The sequence below is a fragment of the Colossoma macropomum genome, unplaced genomic scaffold (genome assembly GCF_904425465.1).
Source record: "Colossoma macropomum unplaced genomic scaffold, Colossoma_macropomum, whole genome shotgun sequence".
NCBI lineage: Eukaryota > Metazoa > Chordata > Actinopteri > Characiformes > Serrasalmidae > Colossoma > Colossoma macropomum.
Genome location: NW_023494785.1, coordinates 5,819,471 through 5,837,927, shown reverse-complemented (window position 1 = coordinate 5,837,927; position 18,457 = coordinate 5,819,471). Strand labels below are relative to the sequence as shown.

General features: G+C 41.5%; 1 protein-coding gene across 3 annotated transcripts in view; it reads right to left on the bottom strand.

Annotated features, from left to right (window-relative positions):
• Positions 1-18,457, bottom strand: part of kmt2ca (lysine (K)-specific methyltransferase 2Ca) — a 249,803-nt gene that overhangs the window by 172,475 nt on the left and 58,871 nt on the right. For all 3 annotated transcript variants that reach the window (XM_036581780.1, XM_036581798.1, XM_036581789.1), the window contains exon 3: positions 11,570-11,667. In XM_036581780.1, coding sequence (XP_036437673.1) covers positions 11,570-11,667 — 98 coding nt within the window. The remainder of the gene's footprint in view (positions 1-11,569; positions 11,668-18,457) is intronic.

Sequence of the window (18,457 nt, the reverse complement as noted above, 5' to 3'; positions counted from 1 at the left end):
ATGGCGTTTGTGCGCTTCTAAAACGTCTTCTGATTTTTTATGACATCATCGTGCACCAGCGGGTGGAGACCAATAATATGCTTTACCTCCCCCTCCTATCATGGAGAGAAAACACTCAGCTTGCTCAGAGACCCTCCCTGATAACATGTTTCACTCAGAAAAGGAAAAAGATTTTAGATTCAGACTGACTTGCATTATCCACCATTCATTTAGCAAGCCAACACAGCTAAAGCTACTAATGCGAGATTTTAGAGCTCTGTATTCAAAGCAGTGGTCAGAAATAGTCGTGACCACGATAACAGGTCAGAAAACAGCAGAAAGACTAGTCACACCAGTAACATCTCAGTAAATCAACAAATAACCATTTAGTTATGCACTTATCTAACAGTTTCATTAGCTTGGAAGTGTGATTCCCGGCGATGCCACAGCTGTCCATGGTCAGAAAGCCGGTCAGATTATTATTATTAGTAGAAGAAGAAGCATCAGCAGCAACAACAGCAACAACAAGTTCTGTTTTTATGTGCTTTTCTTAAAGCGAAAGTGCTAAACCCAAATCATAACAGTCCTCGCTCTCTCTGGGTGGGTAGGACGGTCCTCCCACTCCCTCCATCACGGAATAATTGGAATAAAAATACGTCCCTCTATACAACTCAATCAGAATAGTCTAGTCCGATTGAGGCTTTTGGGAACATAGTTTCTATCCGATTGAACGAGGTGGGTAATCCTGTAAATAATCTGTTAAATAGAAGAATAATATCCGTGTAAACGCCTGTATCTGATTACATTCCCTATCGGAAAGTTTAAGTCCGTTCTGATCATGTTCGTCGCGTCATAGTGAAAGTTTATACCGTTCAACATGGCGGAGCAGAAACTGGTCTGCAGAGGAGACGAAGTTCATGCTCTGATCTTTAAAAGACGGCGGTGGGACGGACGTCCAGCTTATGTGTCTCAGAACACGACGTCTTCCTCTCGGCCTTCTTTAATAAGGACATGTGAAGGACGTTTTCCTGAGTCTGACATCATTTTAAAGTAATTAGATACACAAGCACTGCTCACTGCTGCTCATCTCACTCTGACTGGACTCACGTGATACTCGCTGTCATGGTAACATCTACACTAAGTGGTATATTTTGGATTAGATTACTTGCAGTGAGCATGTAAACAGAGACATCAGAGTGTTGAGTAGAGTGAGATATAAACACCTCAGTCCTGATCTATAATAGGAATGAATTCAATAGGATTGGCAAAAATCTTTGCATGTAAACCCAGCCAGTGTGACGCTGGTCAACGCAGGTGTCCATTAGCTGACTTAAAAGCAACATAACAATGGCATTTTGGCATAACAATTGGAAAAAACAAGCAGATGGGAATTTGCTAGGACAAAATTGTGGGGCACAAATTTAAATAAAACAAATAAATAATTGGCTGAAATTAACTCTAAATAAACCTGAATTAACATTACAGTTTAGTTTAATGAATACGTGTCAAACTAAAAGAGCTAAAGTGTCAGTTGCAGCTACAAATTACTGTCCCTGGTCAGAAAGAAAAGGACTACAGTTAATAACTAAGCACTCATAAAAATCTCCAGATATGTGTGTCACGCTGTGCACAGAGATTCAGCAAACAGTCCTGGTTCCAGCCAACAGCTTCAAAAGGAAGTTTTAAGCAAAAATAAATGGCAATTCTTTAATGAAAGAAAACCTTGGGGGAGGATGATTTTTGTCACCTCAGTGAGAAACAAGATATGAGATTTCCAAATCAATGAAATTACAGACTGCCCACAGATGGGATGGGTGAATTATTGTGGACAGTCGTTCGATTATCAATCAAACTGTCCTGCAGAACGAGAAATGCCAGCCTGGTTACCAGGGAAACCTCATGCGAGTGCTATGGATTGGCAGAGAGAGTTGGGACGGGAGGATGGGGGGTTGGGGAGGATGATGCCTGAAGCACACAGCCGGTTTCAGCTTATTCCCCCGAATAAGGCTGGTGCTCCATTTAACACTGCAGCCGCGCATGAGCTGTCAGTCAGGAGCAGGAGGCACGATTATGATGGGTGTCAGTGTGTCGATGGTAAACCACCTCGGAGAGACGAGTCTATCTGGTTACGCTGGTGTGCGCAGCGAGACAGAGCGCAGCCCTAAAGATAGAGCTCGAACCCACAGATCAACCCGGCAAACCACAATGTGATCCAAATACGGAGAAACCGTGTGCTTACGTGTCACTGCAATTTGATTGGGTGCTTAAAAGAGGGGGAAAAAAGTGAAGCAGCCATCAGAAACGTCACCTGTCAGGTAAAGCACCGCATCAAAGACACCACCTTTGAAAACAATCCTGTTTTTCAATGCCTAAAATGACTAAACGAGTAACGTCAGGCAACTCCTTTGTAAAATCTGAAAGCGGCATGCTCCCCATCCCCCAGGCAGATAAAGAACCCATGTGCCTTGTGTTTTTCTATCATAAGAAGCTTCCACAATGGGCGACGTGACCTTTGGATCAACCTCTGAAGGGACGAAAAGAGGGGCAGACTTGCTCACACAGCAGTTGTTAAACAGTGTGTTTAAAAAGGCACAATGTCGTTTTGGTTTTTTTCCCCTCTCATCACTCTGAAGAGCATCTACGTCAGGAACACGGCACAAAGCCACAGGTGTGGGACACTGTGCCCCATCCACTACAATAGGAGGCAAGATGCAGCCATCATGCGCTGACCTGAACTGGTCAGAGGGCAGAAACACACAGCCAGTACACAACAAAACGCACTGCAACCTGTATCCGGTGAAACGTCCCATTCAATACCTGCTCATTTATGGTCTTTATGGCCGAAACAGGAGTTAATTACCTTTGCAAGTGAAGGCAAAGGATGAAAAATCAGCTGAAAGACCAACCAGCAGTGCTGAGAGACACGAGCTAAAATGACTCGCTACAAGCCGAGTTTCAGAGCCTGATTTTCCCCTCAGTCGGCTGATTCATCTCTGTGGAAAAGGTGACCTTTACTGGTGCACAACATAATGCAGGATAAATATATATAATATTTTACGTAGTTAAACAGGTTCAAACAGAATATGCTTTTTGGTCTTCACAGCAGTCATTTGCAAATTTTCACAGAAATCAGACTTTTCTGAATTTTCATACCATGAAACTAACTTCCTTTCATCATAAGTGGGTTTCAATTACTGTATTCAAACCTACATTGTTATCACCTGCTCTTTAGCTGTGACGACTGCACCCTCAGAAATAAAGGTAGTAAACTGTCACTGGGGCAGTTCCCCTCTTGTCACTGGGGTGTCAGTACCTTCAGTCAGGGAACATAACTGAACCATAATCCACTGAAATGATATGTTCTAAGCTGTACTGACTCCACACACCCCGTCTCGTCTCCAGGCTTTTATTTTACTGTTCTGTTTTAAAACATTCGGTTATGAAAAGGTACAAATACGAACTTTTCACCTGGAAAAACTTATTTAAGGTTCACAATCAGACCTTAAAACCACTGTTGTACCTTTGAGGGAACATTTACACTGTTTGTACCTTGAAGAATGAAAAATGTACCTGAACAGAACCTTTATTTCTAACAGCGCACTACACCATTTTGAAGCAAATAAAAAACCCCACAGTGGGAACCAGCCGGACTGAAACACAGCCTCCACATGTCGGCGCTAGTTTTAACACACTGTAATGTAACATACATCCCCAGATATGAATTCAAATCTTTTTATTCAGATTCATCAAAAATGTACTACAGATGTAAAATATATTTCAACTCAAAACTTCATCTGTACACTGACCATATTCATTATACAGGATGGAAAACTCGTTCAAACAACATAAAGCTCTAATTATTAAAGTAACTGTACTTGCATCAGCTTACCGGTGACTGTAGTGTAGTGACTAAGCCCTGCCTATAGGGGTACGTTGTAACATACGGCTTTCGGCTGAAATCACAAACACTGGATGCTAGAAACTACGTTTATGTTTTATTTTATAGCAGAGATGTAAAGGGTGCGTGTATAAAAATGATAAACGGTGCACAAATACTTTTAATTAAAAAGAATAAATAAACAAAATGTGTTAAATTGCGGGTGGCGCGGTAACATATTCTTGCCTCACAGCAAGAAGGGCCTGGGTTCGATTCCCCGGCCGGGCAACCGGGGTCATTTCTGTGTGGAGTTTGCCTGTTCTCCCCGTGTCTGCGTGGGTTTCCTCTGGGTACTCCGGTTTCCTCCCACAGTCCAAAGACATGCAGTCAGGCTGATTGGACATGCTAAATTGCCCCTAGGTGTGAGTGAGTGTGTGACTGTGTATGTCTGTCTGTCTGCCCTGCGATGGACTGGCGACCTGTCCAGGGTGTATCCTGCCTTCCGCCCAATGACAGCTGGGATAGGCTCCACCGCGACCCAGAAGGATAAGCGGTTTAGATGTGTGTGTGTGTTACATTGCGCCCCATTCACACAACCTAAAAATTCATGGGAAAAGAAGGAGGATGGGGAAGTTATTTTGTTCTTTAGTTCACTCAAGTTGCCTCATTTATATGCATTTCCTACCAAGAACACAATCAGAATAAACCACACGCCTCATCATGATGTTATTCCAGTTGGGTTACTGAAAACGGGCACAGTACCGGTTGAACAGGTGGGATATTCCAGTACAGGAACACCATGAACACTACAACTACTGATCACTTCTAAACCTGCATACTGACTGTTATTCAATTAATCAGCTAGTCTAACTAGAAGACCTTCCTCCTTTCCTCTTCTTTTGCTGCCGTCATCGAATTTCCATCTGTGCTACAAGAGATTCTTCTTCCATGGTGCAACGAAGGAACAGAAGCTGACTATGCTTACTCTAGCTATCTTCTTCCCGAGCAATCAGCAATACAACATTAATAAATCAATAACGACAATAATAAATCACATGGATTTTACAATCGACTTATCCCCTCCACTGTGAACCGATCACTGCAGCCCTACTATATACAGTCGTATGCAAAAGTTTGAACACTCCTGGTCAAATGATAAACTTTAAGTGAAAGTAATTTACCAAATCCCCTACAGCTCTGCACAGTTTTAATGCCTACATGGCCAGGGGCTGCCGGCGGGCCCAACGGTTTACTACACATTTCTAGAACCTAGAATAGCTAGAACAGCACAACTAGTTTGCACTGAGGTCCCTGTAGTTACTGAATAAGCTTTAGTATGTAATAAGCCTGGAGTCTGAAGAGGTTAATGCACAAGTTTAATGCACAATTACAGTTTAATTGTTGAATTTAATACTGGAAATTGGTAAACATTTTACTTTTGGGGGGTTTTTTTTGGGTTAAACCTAGAAATTGTACACTAAAAATGCAGAAATCTGCCATATTTGAGTGTGTTCTCTGTAGAGGATGTGTTACCTTCTTCTCATTTTTCAACAAAGCATTTCATTTCACTAGCTCAAACTTTTGCATACGACTTAAGTTCTATCTAATACAAACAAAAAGTTGCCTGGTCACTTCTACAGTCCAGACTCACTAAATTCTCATAATGGCTTTGTGCGACACTTGAGGAAAAGGCTCTCCAAACACTTGGACTACTAAGGCTACGTTCACGTTACCAGACTGAAGTGGCACGATATTTTGCCCTTATGTGACTCAGATCTGATGTTTTCAGGGCTGTGTGGATGCAAATCTGATCTTTTCAAATCAGACCTGAGCCACTTTCATATGTGGTCCTAGATCGGATACGTATCCGATTCGTAGCAATGTGACCTTAATGTGACGCTCAGATCAGAATTCATGCGCTTTTTTTCCACTGCGCGTGCGCCATCATTCAGCGTTACCATGGCAACAGCGCCGAACAGACGTTAAAGCCTGTAAACGGTGAGAAAGCAACACATCTCACCTTTTTCTCCTTCGTCTCGCTCTAATAATGAAGCTGAGAGCTGATCAGAGTTAATTATCTTCTCAGCGAAGCTCGTTCTGCTCGTTAGTTTGTGCTGATGATGAACGTGATTCATTCACGTGACGTTACTGAGTAGGATGAGCTCATGCGGGTCATTCAGGACGCCGGTTCGTCACATTAATGACAGATCTGAATCACTTACCTAAACGAGTGTGAACCATCGTGTCAGAGAGATCGGATTTGAACAATGAGGCTCGTAATGTGAACGTAGCCTAAAGCACTTCGGTCAATTTGTACATTTTGCCCCATAAATAATAAACACATGGTAGGATCAAAACAGTTTATTTTTATGCTGTTTAAATCATGTCTAACTGTTTTCTTAATGCTTTTTAGTTACTGAGAAAACTGCATAATCAGAATATAACAGAGTTTTCACATTACTGTCCATATTCAAAGAGTTGTGTGCAAATAAATGCAGCCAGAGCTGCACCTCAGCGCTCCCAGGCAGTCCTTACGAAACCTACCTGGAGATTTTATCCGCTTTTTATTTTCATTCTTTCTTTAGTTATGGAAGAGAAGGAGGGGCCACTGCCCTTTTGTCATTATAACTCTCAGTCAGGCTTTCAGAATACTTTCATAAATCAACCCTGCTTCCTTACGCTCCACTACCTGACTCAGGAAAAAGAGGGGGAAAAAAAAAAGACTAAATGAGTTGTTTTGAATCAGTGACCCAAAAGAGATTTGCGGTCACTCATTAAAAGAACCACTGGGATTTTCTGTCCTACCCCCCTCAGCAACATCATCTCAGCACAAGAAGGGGGGGGACCCATGTAGTCTGTAGGACCACTGAAGCATACACTCCATTTTCATTTCTGTGCCATTCCACATTGAGCGGACACAAAACTCTGTCCCTGCAGAGGATGCCGAGCGGTTCTTTAATAAAGAACAGGAACAGCATGAGAGATTGAGGCCAAAAGAAAGAAAAAAGAAGACCATGGCCACGAGGAACATAAACATCATCCAGCCCCGCAACAAAACAAACTCGGCCCAAACGGCATCTCCCGCCTACTTTTCTCCCGTTTAGGAAAGGAAAATCCTCTTTCTTTGACCGTTCTCCCTCGGAAAATCCCACGGGTCGAAGCGGACAGACTCCAGAGTGTAATTAATAGCCAGGAAATTAATCTCCTCAAGCAGCTTTTGTGAGCCTGAAGGGAAGGGAAAAAAAGGTCACACGTCACAGCAATGATTGCATCACTCGCGGTGGGGAGGAAGGGGGTCAAAGTTAAGAGTCACTCTGCTGAGTTAGGAGACCGAGTCCAGTGAGCTTGTGGATACGGTGATAAGGGTGGCATCACGTAACGAGTGACTGAGTGTAGAGTTCAAATACACCAAGTGGAGCAGATCATGTGATAGACAGGCTGTTTGCTGATGAGGACATACAGACTTTTTAAAATCTTGTCAGGACTATCATATGTATTGTCTATGGGGAGATACCCTATGTAATTCGTCCCATATGCATTCTCTATATGCAAGTATCCATATGTAATATGCCCCATATGTATTATCCATACACAAATACCTATATGTAATATGTCCCATATGCAACTATATGCTGCTAGCCATATATTATATATATATAAAAATGTTCATTTGTATTATCTACATTCTGCTAGCCATATGTAAATGTTCCATAAGTATTATCTATACGCAGGTACCCATATGCAATATGTCCCATATGATACCTATATATAATATGTCCCATATGTATTATCTATTAGCTGCCAGCCATATATAATGTCCCATATGTATTATCTATGTGCAGGTACCCAGATGCAGTATGTCCCATATTACCTACACCTGTATGTAATACGTCCCATATGTATTATCTATATGTTGCTTGCCATATGTAATGTCCCATATAATACCTATATGTAATATGTCCATTTGTATCATCTATATTCAAGTACCCACATCTAATATGTCCCATATGCATTATCTATATGCAAGTACCCCATATATAATACGTCCCATATGTATTATCTATATGCAAGTATACATTTGCAATATGCCCCATATGTTTTACCTAAATGCAAATACCCACACATAATGTGTCTCATTCGTATTATCAATTTGCAAGTATATAATATATGTTATCTATATGTTGGTACCTATGTGTAATATGTCCCATACGTTAACTTTATATTAAAGCAATAAAGGGCGCTTTTTTTTTCTTTTCTTTTCTTTTTAACAACATATTTTCCTAGTTTGACCCTTCAAACCATCTGCAGTTCCAGCTTGCTTGAGCTCTGTATGTTGACACTGTGTTTAAAAGGCAAGTTCCACTGACTGCTCTGTTGATAAAAGCGGAGTTATTTCCAGATACTGCCATGCCAAGAACTTACCACTGAAGTACATCGAACCTGGAGTATCTTTTACAAGCAAAACATCACACAACACTAGACAGCGCTCGCCGAAGAACTATGAATAAACCAACAACCCGCAAACTAACAAAAGCAACAGCAAAGCGTGGAGATCCAGTTCCCCTCAGAACAGAACACCACAGAGGAGCTGGAGCCACTGACTGCATATATGATATATACTCTCATTGGCAGGAACATGCAGACACTGCTGCTCTCGCTGGACGTCTAAACAGCTTTGACATTTTCACCCTGTATATAATATAATAACGTTACTGAATTACTGGAAGTAAAAAATGCATTTCAGATAAAACTTACTTTGTCCAGTCACAGCTATAATAAAATGCACTGCTTCTCAAAATGAAAAACTCTGTTTAGGGTCAAATTTCTGAAAATAAGGCAATACTTATAATGCAATACTCACTGGACAGGCCTTGTGATAATATTCCCTGTGTGTATCATAAATATGTAAGCATCTCTGTGGAATGAGAACCGATTAAGCCAAATCCTAAACCTTAGCCTAATCTGATCATCAGGAACCAAACAGAAATGGTTTCGCTCTTTCAGTTTAAAAAATTTAATATATAAGCTTCAGTTAAAAGCACTTTACAAAGTCAGAGGCACTGTGCTGATCCTCACAGGGTAGACCGCACCTGGTTTTCTCCAAAAGTCAGAGCATTTTTGCACTGAAAATATATAAAAACAAACAGGCACAGAAGAGAGTGTGAACTTCCGGCCTTCAGGCTACGCAGTGTTGAAATGGTGGGGGGAGGAGGGGGGGGGGTGGGTGCCCAAGTCCTATAAAGCCCAAGGCTTTGAGTGGGGGGGTGGGGTGGGGGGCGTAATGATGCTTGGAGGATGACAATCTGCTCTCGCATGGCACAGTAGCTGGAGACCGTCTGGTTAAGGCTGGCCAAACAATATGGACATGAACTGCTGTAATGTGGAACAATGACCAGGAAAACCAGGCTCGAATAAAAAAAGAAAAAAAGGGAAATTGAGAAAAATATAACTGTCTTTTTTTTGTGTGTGTGAAACACCACTTGCCCTGGATGGTCAGCTGTGATTCTGGGGTTAAAATAATAACGGAGACAGAAGTGAACCAACTCTGGCACTTGTTTGCTGAGCGAGTGCGGGTAAATGTGAAGGAGACGGGATGTTAAAAGCTTTCGAGAAGTGTTAGTCATCCGCCATCTCGCCACAGAAAACTCAGACTGGCACTGAAAAGGGCAGCGTAGGGGGTGCCAAAGACATCGGCCATTAATTTCTGGCCTTGCATGCAGGTCTTTAACAGAGAGGATGTCAAAATAATATTCTATGAAGATAAATTCATAAACTGAGGGGAGAAACAAGCAGTCGTGGTAAGTGCACACCAGGGACAGACACAGGGGATATTAATATATGGATATTCAGACTGATTTCTGTATTCATTTACTTAGTCTGGCATTTTCTTTCATTAAAAGTCGCCAAACTGTCCCTTTTTTTTAATGAAAGAGCTTAACTTGGCCTGAAAACACTGCTTAGGCTCCAAACCGTACCGTTCACTCCTCAGTCCATGTATGGAAAATAAGCTGTGTTTCGAATTCATTGTTGGTGACGTCACGAAACCCACTGCTTTTGGAATGAGGCACTGGGCAGCCAATCAAAGCAGAACTCATTTACATATACAAGTCTTAAAGTCATGTTTAATTCTAAGGGATAAAGAGATGGAAAACGGTCATATAGTAATGAATTATGATCTTTTTGGAAGACAAAAGCAAAAATTTAAAATATTCCAAGTGGACTTCAAGGGAAAACTAAGGCTATGTTGACACAGCAGGTAAAAGTGGCCCAAATCTGATTTTCTCACCAGATCAGATTTTTTTGTTTGGCTGTTCACGTTATCTTTAAAACGTGACCTGTATGCGACATCAGTCTGAACAGATCGCCCTCCTAAACCGACCTGCAAATGTCAGATTCGATGCGTTTTTGCTGTTCACACAGCCACACAGACGACACAAGATTGGATTTGGGCCACTTTTACCTGCTGGGTAAATGTAGCCGAAGTTAAGGGATAATCTGGAGTTTACAGTTTACAAGAACATAAAAGAAAATGTGTCTTATACATTCGTGGTGTTCAAATGTCAGGACACACACAGATGATGATACATCTCATGTAGGGGTCTAATACGATATTTTCAGGCTCAATACGATTTTCAGCTCTGAGGTCGAGATTTCAATATTTTACAGTGTTAAAATTCACTACAGATGTAATTCCACACCAGACAGACAGACAAAAGTTCTCAAATTGAACTTTCAACACCTGCTGTGTGACCATCTAACAAAATAAACCCACAAAACCACAACCTCTATAAATTAATAGGGGACTTCTGAAAAAAAGCCCTGTCATAAGAGTGAATGTATCCATAATACAAGCCCCACTCACTCCAGCCTACTGTTACAGGCACATGCAGTTGGCTAGTTACGATCGTTAGCTGCTTGTTTTCAATCAAACTCACAATTTGCGATAAAAATGCTTCACATGATGTCATTTCCTACTGTTGCGTAACTTCTGGTGAGGGAAATCCCACGATTCCTGATACTAAGCTTTTGTGTAAATGCATTATTTTTCTCATTTCCAACCATTTTCCTGCTGAAGTTTTGTCAACATTCATAAATATTACCAACGATTTCTGTGTCTATATCTTCATCACCAAACTGTTCGCAGGGTTAAAACATTTTTTGCAAAACATCCTTTGGAGAGAAACAGTGGTTTCCACAAAAATGTAATATGAGCAGCACAACGTTTGTCGTCTTTTTCCCCCCTTTTTCCAATACTGTATGGAAATTCCTCCACCCTCAAATACACATTAAGCAAAACAGCTACATCTAATCAGAGCTACATATGGATTTTTTTTATATAAATTAAAAAACTGACAAATCTGAACAGTTACCATTCTGTAGGTCACTGGTGGTGTGTTAAATTACACATATCCAACCACAAAGTCAAAACAAAGTCAACTAAACCATCAGGTACAGGTCACCTCTAATTCCAGCTGCATGCGATAAACCGTGGTTTAGCCTTACACGTTCTCATTTCTCATTCATAACGAGCTCTGAGACATTTGAATACCATTTGTTTAATATATATATATTTTATATAAGCTTAAAGGATGAAAAAGCTCATTCCTAACCCACATCCGGAAGGACAGAGGCAAAAAGACGAATGTATTTCCACAGCGAGTCTCTTGAGAGAATCACAGCTAGAGCTGCTAGAAATGAAACACTCTCTCTCACCCATCTCTGGCGAGACGTCTGTCTCTGGTGGCTGTGTGGCGTCCATCCCGTCCATGCTGTCCTCATCGTCGGCTTGGGCTCTGCCTCGGCTGCGAGACCTGGATCAGGGAGAGAGACGGTTTCACGTTAACGTCTTTGCACCCAACAGAACCTTGAAAGGCAGGTACTGGAAAGCTGCACAAGATGGTGTGGTCTAACTTCCAGAATATGCAATGTGCGCGTAACATCTGCCGATGTCTCAGTTAGTACGCAATGACTTTAACAGGATCTGCTCAAGATCGTGATCGATGATGTATATCACATCAGTCAGACATCCTCAGCACCGATGAGTAACGCAAGTTTGTCATTCAAACTTACGTTATTTTACCATCGATATACGTTCGCTGGTGATGTGGAGTCGCTTCTGCGCAGTAGCTGCACACCTTGCTGCTTCTCTCCAGCGCTGTGCTACTAGAGTTATGTACAAAATACACTCTCGCGATGTTTTACACTCGCAAAAACTTGAAACGCAACTGTTAAGAAAAAACTTTTTGCTTTGCCAGTCATAATCAAAACATCATCACAGAAGCACTTCTCTATCTTCTCCCCAATTTAGACATATCCAATTCCACCTGCTAGTTAGGACACCCCCCATCACACGATACCACCAGTGTGAGGAGGGCTAAGGCTAACACAGGCTTCCTCCAGGACCTGTGAAGCACCACCGCATCTTTACGAACTGCCGCCAACGTCAAACGCGCTCGGAGGAGAACGCTAACTGCCAGTTCTGTGAGACACCATACTCTGATCAGAGAGAGCGAGGGCAGTTGTGCTCTCTTGGACTCCTGGACACGGACGGCTGTAGCATTACTGGGGACTGAACTCGCGATCTCCTGATGATGGGGTCAACGATTCTTACTTCCGACGCTGCTTTTTTGTACTGTTTTTGCACTTTTTCCTTGCGTTTTCTTTTCATTATATGCTTATATGTTTAGTTTGGATTAGATAGATTTATTTATAGTTGACAATATTATTTATAGTTGACAATTCTGCTGAGCCTGTATATTCTTCTGTTCATACTGTACTACCACCCTTATTATTATAACTGTCCTGTGTTGTGTGACTGCTACATGTCCTTCAGGATCGATAAAGTGGCTGTCTGTCTGTCTGCCTGTCTACCTACCTACCTAACTGTCTGTCTAACTATCTGTCTGTCTGCCTGAGTATCTATCTATTTGTCTAACTGTCTCTCTGTCTGCCTGAGTATCTGTCTGTCTGCCTGAGTATCTATCTATTTGTCTAACTGTCTTTCTGTCTGTCTGAGTATCTATCTATTTGTCTAACTGTCTCTGTCTGCCTGAGTATCTATCTATTTGTCTAACTGTCTCTGTCTGCCTGAGTATCTATCTATTTGTCTAACTGTCTCTCTGTCTGCCTGAGTATCTGTCTGTCTGCCTGAGTATCTATTTGTCTAACTGTCTCTCTGTCTGCCTGAGTATCTGTCTGTCTGCCTGAGTATCTATTTGTCTAACTGTCTCTCTGTCTGCCTGAGTATCTGTCTGTCTGCCTGAGTATCTATCTATTTGTCTAACTGTCTCTCTGTCTGCCTGAGTATCTGTCTGTCTGCCTGCCTGAGTATCTATCTACTTGTCTAACTGTCTCTCTGTCTGCCTGAGTATCTGTCTGTCTGCCTGAGTATCTATCTATTTGTCCAACAGTCTCTCTGTCTGCCTGAGTATCTGTCTGTCTGCCTGAGTATCTATCTATTTGTCTAACTGTCCCTCTGTCTGCCTGAGCATCTGTCTGTCTGTCTGAGTATGTATGTATCTATCTGTCTGAGTGTCTGTCTGTCTGAGCATCTGTCTCTCTGTCTGCCTGAGTATATAATTACCATTTTGTTATAAATATTCGGTTAGACAGTTCATGAAGTAACCCAAAGGACCAGCGGTTAAAAAAGCGCCCAAATACTTTTTTGGGGGTTTGGAAAGAATTAAACTGGCTTCATCTCATACAGTGAGACATACAACGCACCTACAAGACCACCGTTATAAGACAGCTAGCCGTGCATTTTAGACTGAACACTAAACAAGCCTGACGTCAGCATAAGAGTGACTTCTGCTGAGATGCAGCCACATTCAGAGCCAAAAGGCACACGTGCACGCAGAGCTATAGACCACCAGCTGCATGTCTTTACCACAGAGCGAGTGGGGGTGGTTACTGATGAGTAACCTTTTCTTTAGAAAAAGTTTTCCTGACCCTACACTCTTCAAAAAGGGTTCTTTAGAGCACCGCCATAAAATAACCACCTCTGGCTCTCTAAAGAACCTTTCAATGGATTGTAACGTCAGCTAGCCGTGATAAAACAGCTGAAAATAGTGATTATTTTTACTCAGCCCATAAATCAGACGTTCCCTAAAAATCTAAAATATGGGCTGAGCAGTGCATCAGGTATTAATACACTCATATTGACTTGTAGCGCCTTCATTAACAGTTTCTCTCTGTTGCATATTAAACCTTCTTACTACAAATTTATAATAAAATAAACTTCTGCCAAAAAGTTAACAGTTTTGCTGCCATATTATATTAAAACAAATATTCTATGCTGTTATGCTTCAAGTCTATTTTTTTGCTGCTTGACCTATTTTTATATACTGGTATTGATAAACATTTTGGTGTTAATTTTTTTAGTATCTTCACTCAATATTTTTCTGTTATATATTAAAAGTTGCTCACAGCAAAAGAAAGAATGTGTCAAAAAATAAATACAAACTTAAAAACAGAAGTTCTGAAAGAACACATTTGTGGGCATAGCATGTATAGTAAGCTTGGACAACAATATAATTCGAAGAATTATCAGAACAAATGACAACAATGTGATCCAAATTCAGTTAAGAGGTGAACATTACGAAGCTTCACGTCATCACTTACAATTTTCCTGATGTTATTTTAATTATCAAATCATTACCAACTGCGCTTGACTCTAAAATGACTTAATCGTTAATAAAGTTATTCTGCACAGACAGCATGTGACACTTAAAATCCAGAGGTTCTTCACCTTTGGTTGGAAACCAAAAAGACTGGTGCTTCGTCCATCCATTTTACTCCATAATGGACAGCAGACCTCATGCATTTTGGTTTCATTTGCATATTGCCCATCGTTCTTTTCTAGACTGAAAAAAACATATTTTTATAAGTGGTGTTCAAAGTATGTATATGTGTAGGTGATTAGTTGATGTTTGGTTTGTTTGGTCCATAATTAAGTGCAATTCTTCCTACTGTATAAATATTTGAATTAACCAAAGATTACAGTGAGTGTTTATATGGCCTTAATAATCCAATAACTGCAGAAAATCAGATTTTGTCAGTAATACGATCAACACGTTTACATGCACTTGAGTAAATCAGATAATGGGGAAACTCCGGGTCTACATGAGTCAGACAGTAATCAGATTTCTGCTTTGCAACCAGCCGTTAAACTCACAAAAGAAGACGTGACGTAAAACTCAAACCTCACGCTGCGGCTTATTTTTAAAAAGACGGCGCCACTTTACCTGAAAATATGAACATACATCATCTAGAAGATTACGAATATTTAAATCCTTTATTTAGCGTTTGGTTTCAGCGCCGCTCCAAAAGTGTTTTCCTGCCGTCTCGCAGGAACGGTTCTCGCTGGTACCGTCCGTCTGTTCTTGCATGTTCGAACCGTCTGTTTTCACACATGCTCAGACTGAGAAATCCGAAAGAAATCAGAGTAAGAGTTTACATGCGCTGAGAAACCTGATTACTGAGCTAAAATCCAGCCTCTTTATCAGATTTCTTTATCGGATTTCTAGATCGGAGTATGGTGTTTACATGACCATTTGAATAAATCGGATAACTCCAGAAATCCAATTATGATCGGTTTAATGAGTGCATGTAAACACACTCAGTGATTTCACAGAAAATTACTGCAGTATTCAAAATATCAATTATCGGCCCAAGGCTAACAGATAAATGTCAGTGATGTTAACGTCTACAAAAAGCCATCTAAACTCATCACGCTGATCAGCACAGTCGCCACACAACACTGACATCTGCTCAGTTCACTGGCTAAAGACAAAAAAGATGCCTTTTTAAAGCTGGAAGTAAGCAAAGATGCACAATAATATCAAACTGGTATTAAATCGGTATTAGCATTAGATGTTATGATTTGACCAATATTTCGAATTGATATTTGATTCTGTACTTACTGAACTCCAGAAAAGCAGAACATTTACACTGTTAGTTCTGTGCAGGTACATTTTGTACAAATTGTTCCCTCAAAGGTACAACAGTGGTTTTAAGGTCTGATTGTGAACCTTAAATAAGTTTTTCCAGGTGAAAAGTTCGTATTTGTACCTTTTTCATAACCGAATGTTTTAAACAGAACAGTAAAATAAAGTCCTGGAGGCGAGACGGGGTGTGTGGAGTCAGTACAGCTTAGAACATATCATTTCAGTGGATTATGGTTCAGTTATGTTCCTGACTAAAGGTACTGAGATGTACCCTTGAGGGTCCCACCCCATTGCCAATAGGGGTAACACCCCAGTGATGGTTTCATACCTTTATTTCTGAGAGTGTAGGTGACGCTGGGCTACTGTGCTGATCCTGAACCTAACATTCCAACTTTAATCTCAATTGAACACTAATCCCTAAACCCAGCTCTGGTCATAATCCCAACCTTAATGCTGACATCAACTTTTCTCCAGACAGCTTGTTAAAGATTGGAGCGTTCACCGAGGTGGTGTGGTGGACCATCAGCTATAAAACACACTTCTGAAACTGTTAGTCCAGGTGATTCAGCGCCGATTTGACCCTGAGCCTCTGTATTGCTGTGGACCCTGTTGAGCGTCTCGGTGCTGGTTAGCTGCTCTCTGCTTTCCCTCTGTAGCTGTAGATGTGAGAGTGTGTGGCTCTATGGTTCCCCTCCCCCTCCCCTCCCCCTCCCCCTCCCCCTCCCCCTCCTTCCACCCCGCATAAAGCGAAGCTGTCAGCACGGGTGTCGCAGCGAGCCGATTAGCCAATGGAGGCCCTCGGTCTGCAGCGAGCGCTCAGCTGCTCGTCACCATGGCTACCAAACCCAGTTCCTTATAACACACGCCAGGCCTGCTAGCACAGCAAAAGCACATTTGAACAGGAAAAGAAGCAGAGCGACATGAGAGAAGCCAAAAACCAGCACTGAACACTCAGCGTTTGGAGGACTGAACAGTGTTCAGAACACTGAGGACTAAACACCAAACAGTGTTCAGAACACTGAGGACTAAACACCAAACAGAGTTCAGAACACTGAGGACTAAACACCAAACACCAGTGTTCAGAACACTGAGGACTGAACACCAAACAGTGTTCAGAACACTGAGGACTAAACACCAAACAGAGTTCAGAACACTGAGGACTAAACACCAAACACCAGTGTTCAGAACACTGAGGACTGAACACCAAACAGAGTTCAGAACACTGAGGACTAAACACCAAACAGTGTTCAGAACACTGAGGACTAAACACCAAACAGTGTTCAGAACACTGAGGACTAAACACCAAACAGTGTTCAGAACACTGAGGACTAAACACAAAACAGTGTTCAGAACACTGAGGACTAAACACCAAACAGAGCTCAGAACACTAGACTAAACACCAAACAGAGTTCAGAACACTAGACTAAACACCAAACAGAGCTCAGAACACTAGACTAAACACCAAACAGAGTTCAGAACACTGAGGACTAAACACCAAACAGAGTTCAGAACACTGAGGACTAAACACCAAACAGTGTTCAGAACACTGAGGACTAAACACCAAACAGTGTTCAGAACACTGAGGACTAAACACCAAACAGTGTTCAGAACACTGAGGACTAAACACCAAACAGAGCTCAGAACACTAGATTAAACACCAAACAGAGCTCAGAACACTAGACTAAACACCAAACAGAGCTCAGAACACTAGACTAAACACCAAACAGAGTTCAGAACACTGAGGACTAAACACCAAACAGAGTTCAGAACACTGAGGACTAAACACCAAACAGTGTTCAGAACACTGAGGACTAAACACCAAACAGTGTTCAGAACACTGAGGACTAAACACCAAACAGAGCTCAGAACACTAGATTAAACACCAAACAGAGCTCAGAACACTAGACTAAACACCAAACAGAGTTCAGAACACTAGACTAAACACCAAACAGAGTTCAGAACACTAGACTAAACACCAAACAGAGCTCAGAACACTAGACTAAACACCAAACAGAGCTCAGAACACTAGACTAAACACCAAACAGAGTTCAGAACACTAGACTAAACACCAAACAGAGCTCAGAACACTAGACTAAACACCAAACAGAGTTCAGAACACTGAGGACTAAACACCAAACAGTGTTCAGAACACTGAGGACTAAACACCAAACAGAGCTCAGAACACTAGACTAAACACCAAACAGAGTTCAGAACACTGAGGACTAAACACCAAACAGAGCTCAGAACACTGAGGACTAAACACCAAACAGAGTTCAGAACACTGAGGACCAAACACCAAACAGAGCTCAGAACACTGAGGACTAAACACCAAACAGAGTTCAGAACACTGAGGACTAAACACCAAACAGAGTTCAGAACACTGAGGACTGAACACCAAACAGTGTTCAGAACACTGAGGACTAAACACCAAACAGAGTTCAGAACACTGAGGACTAAACACCAAACAGAGCTCAGAACACTGAGGACTAAACACCAAACAGAGCTCAGAACACTGAGGACTAAACACCAAACAGAGTTCAGAACACTGAGGACTAAACACCAAACAGAGTTCAGAACACTAGACTAAACACCAAACAGAGTTCAGAACACTGAGGACTAAACACCAAACAGTGTTCAGAACAGGGAGGACTAAACA